At 40.9% G+C, this 12753-nt stretch overlaps 1 protein-coding gene across 1 annotated transcript in view; it reads left to right on the forward strand.

The window, feature by feature from the left end:
- Positions 1–10366, forward strand: part of LOC138955883 (cystatin-A-like) — a 12710-nt gene extending 2344 nt beyond the window's left edge. Inside the window, exons 2-3 of the mRNA XM_070327393.1 lie at positions 8438–8536; positions 9241–10366. Coding sequence (XP_070183494.1) covers positions 8438–8536; positions 9241–9378 — 237 coding nt within the window. The 3' untranslated portion in view covers positions 9379–10366. The remainder of the gene's footprint in view (positions 1–8437; positions 8537–9240) is intronic.
- The last annotated feature ends 2387 nt before the right edge of the window (positions 10367–12753 follow it).

Below are 12753 nucleotides of genomic sequence, written 5' to 3' on the forward strand. Positions count from 1 at the left end.
TTTTTTTTGAAATCCAAAAAAAGTTTTTGGGTCGGCGCCAAATCGATAGGGTCGGTCGGGTTACCCTAAACAGACAATTTTTTTTGTTGGCCTTATGAATGTTTTTGGACCGTGGTGCGTTTTTGCGCTAGACCTAACTTTTAAAATCTAAATAATAAATTGACAGCTTGTTACACAAACATTCTTTAATCATAAAAGAATTCTTTTTTCATCAAGACAAGATCAGTACAATTCGAAGTTGTGAAAGTTTGAAAAAAAGAAAAGCCCGGAAACAGGGTCACGCAAGGGTCGTAGCAGACGACGGTTTAGTGCATATCGCCGTTCCTCTCAACAGTCAAAAGCCATCGCTAGAGTTCTTGTGAACCACAGCCGTTTGTTTCGTGCATAAAAACGTGCTATTGTAGATAAGCTGACATCGAGTCGCATTCAAATGACTAACTGACGACTACATTGTGAAAAAGGGAAACTGGATCACACGGGTTCACGATGGCTCAGGGGTAAGATAAACCACGCAGAAATAAATTCTTTGAAAATTGTTCGCTCTTTACGGAGGGCACCTGGGATGTTCTCAATCGGTGAGTGTTTAAATGAAAGGGTGTTTGTACTGTGTGTAAAAGTCTGACCGTATCTGTGATGGTTTACGGGAGGCTTACTGTGCCTTTAATCCGAATATAACATATTTATATGTTTTTGGAATCAGCAAATAATGAGGACTTAGAAGAAATTGTTTTTTGATCGTTTTTGGCTCACGAAGTGTAGCCTTTGTTCTCGTAACTTTTGTCTGTCTGTGCGTATGTATGTATGTATGTGGTAGAAACTTTAACATTTCGTCATTTGAAGACGTCACATTATGACGTAAGAGGGTTAGACGTCACGCGAAGGAATTACTGAAAGTCTCGGTCATTGTTTTTATTTTGAACGGGCCGAGACTAGTTGACAGTCGTGTCCCTGTAAGTAGGCTACATGCAGACAGACAGATCTAGATCTAGTGTCTCGCTTTCTTGCACAGTGTCACCTATGCTTACTGTGTGTGTGTGTGTGTATGTGACGGAGTGATTGAGTTTGTGTTACTGTTTGTCGATTTCTTATTACGTGAGCCTTGAAGATCTAGATCTAGTGTCTCGCTTTCTTGCACAGTGTCACCTATGCTTACTGTGTGTGTGTGTATGTGACGGAGTGATTGAGTTTGTGTTACTGTTTGTCGATTTCTTACGTGAGCCTTGAAGGCTTCGCCTCTTGTTTTTCTTCAGATTTTAATGACCAAACTCATTAATTAATTTGTAAGCCTCCAAACTGAATTGCAATAACAAAGTTCGGCCTTTGACGAAGATTGCTTAAGTAAAATTTCAAGCGCAAAAACTGAGGGTGTGACATTGCCGCCTCAACTTTTACAAAAAGCCGGATATGACGTCATCAAATATATTTATCGTAATGTGACAGGGGAGGCTACCTCTCCTTTCACAACGGACTCTGCACCCGGGTTGTTGGCCTTTAAAGTCAACACCTGTGGTTTGTAGTGTTCTGTTTGTGATATGGTCTGGTGGTTTCCGATTGTCTGTATGTTCATGGAAACCTTCGGGTTTGCATAACAGTTTTTATAGGGCTAAGAAATTAGCCTTAATATAATCAAACCTGTTTGATTGCACTTCGCTTTCCGAGGTGATCGTAGTGTTTCGGCACTCGTTTACATCTGGCGCTTGCGAGCAGGGATGGGACTCGGCATGATATGTTCAGGTAATGGCATAATATGACCACTGAACATTTTCGTGCTGTTCCAATTCTGCGAACTTGAGATGGACAGTGGTCCGCCGGTTCGGAACTTCGGGACGAAGTTCATTTCAAACGGGGGCGATTGTGACAGGGGAGGCTACCGCTCCTTTCACAACGGACTCTGCACCCGGGTTGTTGGCCTTTAAAGTCAACACCTGTGGTTTGTAGAGTTCTGTTTGTGATAGGGTCTGGTGGTTTCCGATTGTCTGTATGTTCATGGAAACCTTCGGGTTTGCATAACAGTTTTTATAGGGCTAAGAAATTAGCCCTAAAATTTTCAATCCTGTTTGATTGCACTTCGCTTCCCGGGTTGATCGTAGTGTTTCAGCACACGGTTACAGTAAAAAGGAAACAAGTCGCGTAAGGCGACAATACAACATTTAGGAGGATAGCACGCTTTTCTATATCTCTATTCTTTTTAACTCTCTGAACGTGTTTTTAATCCAAACATATCATATCTATATGTTTTTGGAATCAGGAACGGACAAGGAATAAGATGAAATTGTTTTTAACCCTTTCGCTGCCAATCAAAACTTGCGTATGTGCATCCCTGACTGCCAGGGAATATTGGAGTTCGGGGTGTAATAATTCACACAAAATTCTAGCTCCAAACTGGCACTAGGTAGGTAAGTAAAACCTATTTATACAACTCCTGCAATGCAACCGAGGGGTGGATTAAATCTAGTTGATTATTTTTAGACAAGTGAGAAATTAGAACGAACTACTTTGATTAAACCCAAAAATCACACGTGGATTATTCGAAGTAAGAATAAAGAGGGCTAAAAAATAATCAACACTAGAATTTATTTTTAGAACATTTGAAACCCAGACGATTGGACCCTGTTGCGGAAGAATACGTACAATGCTGACTCAAAACTGTAACAACAATGGCTGACGTGTATGCCTAGTCGACAGACGATGCCATTTGCTTTGTGTGTGTTTTTGTTGTTGCTTACTGTACATGACATACATTCCGAGTAAAATCCAGTTCTTTAACAGGCAACAAACCTTGCAAATTTCCAGAAGCTGCAATCTGAAGCGACCTATCTCTGATTGTAGCAGACGATCTCTCCAATGTTTAACACAAAATCAGCAAACTCTCCTGTCACATAGAACGTCCATTATATAGTGCAATGTTGAAATGAAGTTACCGGTCTGAAACATTTAGTCGTTTCTTCTGAGACAATCCTTGTTCTCTTATCATCTACAGATTTACCGCAGTCTTCACCACGCAAATTCACAACAGTCAGACTTTCGAACATGTATACAATCTACGTAGGCAAGTATGATACGTCATGACGTCATAGGATTCCTAGCATATTGACGTAATGCTAAACATCCGGTTATCCCGAGTTTTCTCCGTAATACATGTCCGTGGGTTTTTCAATGTTCGGTTATTTCCGTGGCTTCATGCGGAAAGGGAACCGTCGTCTGCAATCAACGACATGGACCATTCTGGTCCTTGCTGCTGACAAAAACATGATTTTAACACAGAATGTAATGTCAGAATAGCTATATAAACGCTATTGTGTTTTAATCGTAGCAATGGGGTCCGATATTTAGACGAGACAAGTATAATGCCGACGAGTCGGAGACTAAGAATAAAGTAAAAGAATAGGGACTATTTGAATGACGCGCATTTGACACTCTGAGTGATTAGGCTGAAATGAAATTGCCTACAAAATGTCGTCTGCATGACTGCATGTTCGACCCGTGTTGGTCGTTGTATAAATAGCTTAAACAATGACAACTCGTTAATTACTGGAAAATAAACCACTCGTGGGTATTTGCAGCCGCTTGGTAATTCACTCGTGTGCTCCGCACACTCGTGAATTACCAAGCGGCTGCAAATACCCACTCGTGGTTTATTTTCCAGTAATCAACTCGTGGTCATTGTTTAAGCTCTATGTTATTTTTAAGGGAAATTGAACCAAGAATCTGTTTTTAGTGTCTAATCATGGAAATAATAATTTGTTTGGCTTATAATGATGTTTAAATATGAACTTTTGAAAAATCAGTCCGGCGCATCTTCCGGTGCCTGTGGATCAAACACAGGTGGCTGTTTTGCTCGCTCCAAGAAAGGATTATAATCACTATCATCTACCTGTTTCCAACGAATCGTCCGAAAGAAGATCTCCCCCATCCCCTGTCAGTATCCATAATCATTTGCACCGCCTGTAGCGTCAGTCCGGCTTTGTTTTTCCCAACTAGGGCCCGGTCGACTGTCACCGTTAGCCATTTTGACAAGTCGAGATTTCTCTCCCTTACCCTGTCGCCAAGGCCGAAAATAGCCTTCAGACGCAAAACCGCGTCACCATTTATGTTTATTCATGAGAATGAGGTATCCTACCAAGCCATTGGCTGCTATTTTTGTGTCACCAGTGACATAGCATTTCTGGAAAATCCCGGAACGGAGAGGACGGGTAAACCCGTCCTGAGGCGCTGCGGCTGCACAAGCGCATGACGGGTATACCCGTCCTAAGGCAGTCAAGTGGTTAAATCGATTTCGAAAATGTAATTTTAATCATAATTTTTATATTTTTAAGTTTCAGAGCTTGTTTTTAATCCGAATAAAACATATTTATATGTTTTTGGAATCAGAAAATTATGAAAAATACCATAAACGTAATTTTGGATTGTTTTATCAAAAAAACAAAACTTTTAATTACAATTTTCAGATTTTTATGACCAAAGTCATTGATTAATTGTTAAGCCACCAAGCTGAAATGCAATACCAAAGTCCGGCCTTCGTCGCAGATTACTTTGCCCAAATTTCAATCAATTTGATTAAAAAATGAGGGTGTGACAGTGCCGCCTCAACTTTGACAAAATGCCGGATATGACGTCATCAAAGACATTAATCCAAAAAATGAAAAAAAGTCTGGGGATATACCCAGGAACGCTCATGTAAAATGTCATAAAGATCGGTCCAGTAGTTTACTCTGAATCGCTCTACACACACACACACACACACACACACACACACACACACACACACACACACACACCATACACACACACACACACACACACACACACACACACACACACACACACACACACACACACACACACACGCACACACACACACACACCACGACCCTCGTCTCGATTTCCCCCTCTATGTTAACACATTTAGTCAAAACTTGACTAAATGTAAAAACAGTCGAGGGATATTATACCCAGGATATCTCTTGTGAAGTTTTATAATAATCGGTAAAGTAGTTTCCTCAGAAACGCTCTACACATACACACGCACACACCCACACACGCACACACACACATACACCACGACCCTAATAATAATAATAATAATAATTGTCAGTAAGTACTGGTGTCACATGACTGATGTGAACCAGTTGATTGGCTAATGGCGATGCGCTAAAACTGTTAGCGCACTCTTGGAGTGCGCTAACTTTTCCACAGAGCGTATTCTTACGCCCTTTGCCTAAGCAAGACTGTGCTCTCATCCTCAGAATTAATTACTGACATGTAGCTTATATTCTCCACAATACCAAATGACCATCAATTCCCTGCTTCTCAATTAAAGCAGAAGTGTTTTTTTCTGACAGATTGCATGTGCCTGTGCCACAGTGCGGCTGCCACTGATCTAAAAATAGAAGCCGCTGTGTTTCATCTAATTCTCGCCGACTTGCATAGATTCTTCTCATCGTGTTAGTGGCATGTAGCTTATCATCCACATTACCAAATGATGAGTTAATATAAAATTCCCACCCGCTAGCAGAAAACACAAGTGTTATTCCGATAACGTACCAGCAGGGACCTATCTAATATAGGTCTATGGTACCAGCTAGACCAGTTTGGAAGACTGACTCGATCGACTCTGTCATACGTAGCCGCACTGACTACACTGAAATACGACTGCATCAGTTCAGTAAATGAATGGTTTCCGAATTATTATTTCAAGGCAAGAACAATCGTAATCGAAAACGTGTAGGGTTCAGAACGTTCTTACCATATATAAGACTTATTACCAGCGTGCCTCGTGCGCCTGCAGACTCAGTGCAGACTGCATGCAGTGGTTTGATTGCCCTAGCAGACGACATAAACCCCGCTCAGCAAATTAACATGTTGGGCAAATGTGAACGAAAAAACGATGGGGATATAATACGTGTAGGGTTCAGAGCATTCTTACCGTTCATATGTAGTACCAGACTCCCCGATGAGTGAAGATACCACACGAGAAACATGCCACATTTATTTTGGAAATGTGCTTTCCGTCGACCGTGGCAAGGGGCAAAACTCTGCACAGTCAATCTGTCGAAGCTCGATGAAGGTTTCGAAACCAAGAGCACAGTCCTTTCTCCGAGTTTAAATGAGGTCTCTATGAAAGATCATCACTTTTTAGCTTAACGCTACACTGGAATTTACCAACAGAAATTAAAACAAGAGTTTGCGTGTGACGAAAATAATTATTGAACTCAGCGCTATGCGCTTCGTTCAATAATGAATTTTCTCGATTTGCTCTACAAATCCCTCAGTGCACTGGGATGTCTCAATAATAATAATAATAATAATAATAATAATAATAATAATAATAATAATAATTATTGTCAGTAAGTACTGGTGTCACATGACTGATGTGAACCAGTTGATTGGCTAATGGCGATGCGCTAAAACTGTTAGAGCGTATTCTTCCGCCCTTTGCCTAAGCAAGAGTGTACTATCATCCTCAGAATTAATTAATGATATGTAGCTTATATTCTCCACAATACCAATGATTATGACCATAAATTTCCTGCTTCTCAATTAAAGCAGAAGTGGTTTTTTTCTGACAGATTGCATGTGCCTGTGCCACAGTTGCCACTGATCTAAAAATAGAACCCGCTGTCGGCTGTGTCTATTTTTCAGTTTCGACTTGCGAAGAATCTTCTCATAATTATGCCGTAGCTTATTATCCACATTACCAAATAATGAGTTAGTATACAATTCCCAGCAGCTAACAGAAAACACAAGTGTTATTCCGATAACGTACCACTGAACTAGATCAGCATTTGGAATATATACGTAGCAGACTAGATTACACTGAAAAGTGAAATACGACTGCATCAGTTCAGTAAATGAATGGTTTCCGAATTATTATTTCAAGGCAACAACAATCGGAATCGAAAACGTGTAGGGTTAAGAACGTTCCAGGGGCGGACCTAGTTGTGGATAAGGGGGGGGTTCCAAATTGGAGCAGGGGTCCAGGGGCCGCTCAGGCCCCGGTTGGGTCCATGGGCAAAGCCCTGGTGGGGGGTCTGGGGGGCAAAGCCCCCCAGATGCTGAAGGAATTTTATTTTTTTAGGTCAATCGGAGGCCTCTCGTGGAAGATAACAAGGTAAAAAAAAACGGATGGGGGGTGGGGGGGGTTCCGGGCACCCAGGAACCCCCCCTAGGTCCGCCCCTGCGTTCTTACCATGTATAAAACTTATTACCAGCCTGCCTAATGCGTGCAGACGAGCAATTGTTGTTTTTGAAATGAGACTGCAGTGCAGTGCCGTGGTTCGCTTGCCCTAGCCGCGGCCTTGCAGACGACATAAACCTCGCAGCAAATTAACATGTTGGGCAAATGTGAGCAAACGATGGGGACATACCACGTGTAGGGTTCACAGCATTCTTACGGTTCATATATAATAGTACCAGTCTCCCCGATGAGTGAAGATACAACAGAAGAAACATACCACATTTACCTTGAAAATTCGAGTCTGGTAACCGTGGCCTTGGCCGGAGTCAATTCAAGGGGCAACACTCTGCAGTCAATCTGTCGAAGCTCGATGAAGGTTTCGAATCGCAAATAATTAAGAGTACAGTCCTTTCTCCGAGTTTAAATGAGGTCTCTGTGAAAGGTCATCACTTTTTAGCTTAACGCTTCACTGGAATTTACCAACAGAAATTAAAACAAGAGTTTGCGTGTGACAAAAGCACGACACACTTGAGACAGCCTACACAAAAGTAGATCCAGTGACACAAACCTGACCACACAGTTACGCCTATCCAAATGCGCGTTGCAAAATGTGCGTTTTGAATCTTCTTTTTTCTCTGGCGGTACTGACAATATCGTTATTGAAACAATCCCAGTGCACTAAGGGATTTATAGAGCAAATCTCGAAAATAATTATTGAACTCAGCGCTATGCGCTTCGTTCAATAATAAATTTTCTCGATTTGCTCTATAAATCCCTTAGTGCACTGGGATGTCTCAATAACTTAAATAATAAAACATTCTTTTATAGCGCTGTTCACCGCCAAATGGCAGTCTCATGGCACTTTACATTAGACATTAAAACGTATTAAATTTATTCCCTCCTCTCGATTCCGCGTCCATGTTAAAACATTTAGTCATAAAAAGAAAACAAGACAAAGGGCGGGGAAACGTGGTTATACATACAATCGCAAAATGTAAAGTGATTGTTTGTCGATATTAAGACATGTTAAAAAGGCTTGAGAGTGATGTTAATTTCATTGGTGATCGTCCTGTGTCCATCTCCTAATACATTTGTCCATTCCACGGTAGGTAAGCCAATAATTGTAAATTGCACAGTACTGGCAGGTTCGCAGTTAACACTTGGCCGGAGTTGCAGTTTTACATTGAAAATCACTCGTTTATATCAAAATTCTGTTGTTAGAGTTATGGAATGAGTAACTCAAACATTCATTGTTTGCAGATCCGAAAACCCTTGGAGAAGAAGTACAGAAAGTTCACCAAATACGTAGCCACGGAGTACAGGCAACAGGTTGTTGCCGGGATGAACTACCTTGTCAAAGTAAGGCTTGTTACAACCTTTGTAGAACCCAATGAGTAATTCTCAATGGTATGATTGACATGTTTTAAGCAGTTGCCATCAAGCTGACTATTCCTACACTGATAGAGACTTTTGATGGAGAAATATAATTGAATACAACTGAATACGTACTGACAGCTTATCACAGCACGCTTTATCCTCGTTGATTATATCTACTGTGACAGACATCCTTTAAACTGGCATGGCACTTGTCAGACTGTTGTTCATTTTCAAGACAAGCAATTACATGGACATGGTTTATACATAGCGCGTATGTCAAGTTTTGAATCTGCCTGCAATGCAATTTCTCTTTTAGAGATTAATAAAGTTATTGTATTGTATTGTATTGTATTGTTGCATATCATTCACGTTGACTTGATCACATTTTTCTAGCGAAACAAAAATTGACACTGACATTTTGCAAGTTGCTGTTCGTTCTTTCTTTTTCTTTTAGTCGTTTTTGTTGGGTAATTTCAGTTGTTTTGAGCAAGCGCAAGCACACACACACACACACACACACACACACACACACACACACACACACACACACACACACACACACACACACACACCCACACACACACACACACACACGCGCAGACATACGTAAACGAGGATTCACTATTTTTGCTAAGTTCTTGTATTCCTACGTCACATTAAAGACATGTCTTCTTTTCTATTTTCAGATAGAAGTTGACAATGGAGAATATGTACACGTGGAAATATTCAAACCTTTGCCCCCTGTTAATAAGCTGAGGTTTGATGGCTACGAGCCGAATCACAAAAAAGACGACCCACTCATCCCATTCGATCGTCAGGTTTAGGCCGTTGACTGTAGCAGCTGTATACCAGTCTGTATATATACTAGAGTCTATCGTGTAAAATGAAGACTCTTTTACGTTCAAAACATTTTTAGATATATGATGCCTTGTAAAAATATTAATAATCAATTTCTTTTTGGTTCTCCGGGTTGGCTATAGTTATATGTGTTATATCTACCGACACAGAGAGATTGTGTATGTTGTCATTCCGAGCAGTGTTAAACATTAAAATAATGCGTCAAATGAGCTATCATTTTAGCCGCACTGATTTAGGTAATTGCGGGTCCTCTCTTTCGTTCGGTCAGACGCAGGTGTTCTGAACATTTATTACTGCGGAATCAGCAGACTTGGGACTAGAGCGACACCTTGATTGTCCGTGCTTACCTTCCGTTCATTTTGTTTCACAAAGAACACGGTACACAGTCAGCATTCTGGGATTATGCGTGCAGATCTTCTGGGACGCCCAGCTTATATGCATCAGGTGATTTCAGTCTTGCGAAGTTTGAGATGTAAATCTTTTAATCGAGTGACGTGGAATCCGGTTCTTTTTTTGAGATACACCGGCTTGGTTCTAACAGAAATGTAATGTCTAATTATTGAAACTGACGCGTTTCGTTCACTTCGTTTGTCACATTTATTAAACACCACTAATTGTAGTCGCCTGTCTTTAAACATTTCTAGCAGTGTTTCATCCATATACAGTTGAAAGGCACGTCACACTTAGAGATCGTATTCCTTTGTCATCCAATCATCAAACGATCCGCACCAAGTTGCAATAGTGGAAGAAGAAAAATAAGAACATTGGTTTGCATACGTTTTCTTTTTGTTAATTTTCGTGTTTCTGCTAAAGAACGGTTTTCGGTTGTTTTCTGTTATTCGCATTCCAAAGTATTTTTGTCATGTAAGTTTTCGCTGATTATTATTTCTTTTCTTTTTCTTTCATTGTTCTTGTTGTGTGAATAAGTAATTAAAGCTATAAATGTAATCCAGATATGCCCTCTCGTGTCCTTTGAGCTCTGGTGGGTGAGCGTGTGTGTGTGTGTGTGTGTGTGTGTGTGTGTGTGTGTGTGTGTGTGTGTGTAGTGTGTGTGTGTGTGTGTGTGTGTGTGTATGTATGTGTGTGTATGTGTGTGTGTGTGTGTGTGTGTATGTGTGTGTGTGCACCCATTGCACTCCGGTTGGACCGTACATAAGGTAACGTTAAATTACTGTTGTGCAGCGGGTTGAAAGAATACCCTATACCTCGGAGATATACCTTCACTCCGGTCTGAACGACCTCACGTGACATGTTATATGATGGAAGAGAATGCTGTCGCTTATTTTCCTTCGGAGGATGAGGGTTTAACATGGATCGGGAGGGAGGCACCCGCTATTGCCGCGGCCCGTTATTGCCGCGGCCCGTTATTGCCGCAACCCGCTATTGCCGCAACCCGTTATTGCCGCAACCCGCTATTGCCGCAACCCGTTATTGCCGCAACCCGTTATTGCCGCGGAACTTTGTTTGTTCTTTTTACATTTAGTCAAGTTTTGACTAAATGTTTTAACATAGAGGGGGAATCGAGACGAGGGTCGTGGTGTGTGTGTGTGTGTGCGCTGTATCACCATTTTCACCTCTTTTATGGTATCTATGACCATCACAAATCAGCTTTCCCTCCTCTGTCACCCGCGCAAATGGAAGTCTGTCTGTCATTCATGATAGCCTACCACGTCATCGGAAAAAAACCGGTAGAAATGACGTTGAGCATGGAACAAACCCTCACAGTTCTGGCGTGTGTTGACAAAACCGAGTAAGTCCACTGAAGCGGTTTTTTTTTATTGTATGAGTCCTCTGACAAGAATTTTGAAACTATCATTATACGAAAATTAGGAACCCCTTAGACTTACTTTGTTTTGCCAAAACATTCATGCATACTTAAAAAGTTGTTTTTGGTTGTGGACTTACTTGTTCATATCTGCTTATTTAAGGACTCTAAAAAGTAGAAATGAACACAAAAGATGCGCATTGATTTGGTTTTTTGATGAACGAAAAATATCTTCTTTTTTTTAAATGGACTTACTCGGTTTTGTCAGCACACGGCTGTTACGCGTGATTGTTCTGAAAAGTGACTATTACATGATTGTTCTGAAACTCTACTATTTATTTCATCGTAAACATGTAAGCCCTCATACGTGATTGTTCTGAAAGCTTACTAATTTACATGATTGTTCTGAAACTCTACTAAAGGTAAACTTGCTTCACCCGTGAAATGTTGTCAGATATGGAACAAAATGTATACCCCAGCCCAACGAAGTTGGAGGGGGGTATACTGGATTCACTTTGTCCATCTGTCTGTGTGTATGTCTGTATGTATATATATGGAACAATATTTTGATACAATGATACTAAATCTTAAGTGAAATTGATATTTATACCCCCTCCCAATGAATACAAACTCAACAATACGTTTCATACATTGAACATGTCTTCTTTATTGTTCTCAACTCAAAATTCAAATTAAATCTCCAAAGACAAAAATTATTTATAATCTTCAAAAATGTAATTATTCTTCTTGAGTATTCCCAACTCAAAATTCTAATTACAGGTTTAAAGGGACACATAGAAACTTTTGATTTTCCCTCTTTGCCATGCTAAGGGGAAAATGGAAGCTAATTTTTGCCCCTTTAAAGACGAAAGGCACAACAAATAATTTTCACAAATGAAACTTTTTTTTTATGAACTAAAAATTCAAGTGGAGAGGGGATGAGAGACGTGAGGAGATGGCCGCGGTTGCAAGATGGGTGGGGAGTCTGGGCTATAAAGTTCTTGCACGCGAGACAATATACTTCTTTTTTTTGTGTGTGTGTGTGTGGGGGGGGGTATTTTGTTTATTAACTCTCTCTCTCTCTCTCACTCTCTCTCTCACTCTCTCTCTCTCTCTCACTCTCTCTCTCACTCTCACTCTCTCTCTCAGTCTCTCTCTCTCTCTCTCTCTCTCTCTCTCTCTCTCTCTCTCTCTCTCTCTCTCTCTCTCTCTCTCTCTCTCTCTCTCTCTCTCTCTCTGTGAATATTTTTGTCATCCTAAATATTGGGGGGGGGGGGAGACATGCTTGCCCCCCCCCCCCCCGCCCAAGGAACAGCAGCTGCCCCCCCCCCCCAACCCCCCAGTTTCCGACGCCAGTGCACTGAGTACATACGCACACACACACCACACATACACATGTTACGCGTGATTGTTCTGAAACGTGACTATTACATGATTGTTCTGAAAGTCTGCTATTTATTTCATCAGCCCTCATACGTGATTGTTCTGAAAGCTTACTAATTTACATGATTGTTCTGAAACTCTACTAAAGGTAAACTTGCTTCACCCGTGAAATGTCAGATATGGAACAATAATA

The sequence above is a fragment of the Littorina saxatilis genome, unplaced genomic scaffold, assembly GCF_037325665.1.
Source record: "Littorina saxatilis isolate snail1 unplaced genomic scaffold, US_GU_Lsax_2.0 scaffold_467, whole genome shotgun sequence".
NCBI classification, from domain to species: domain Eukaryota; kingdom Metazoa; phylum Mollusca; class Gastropoda; order Littorinimorpha; family Littorinidae; genus Littorina; species Littorina saxatilis.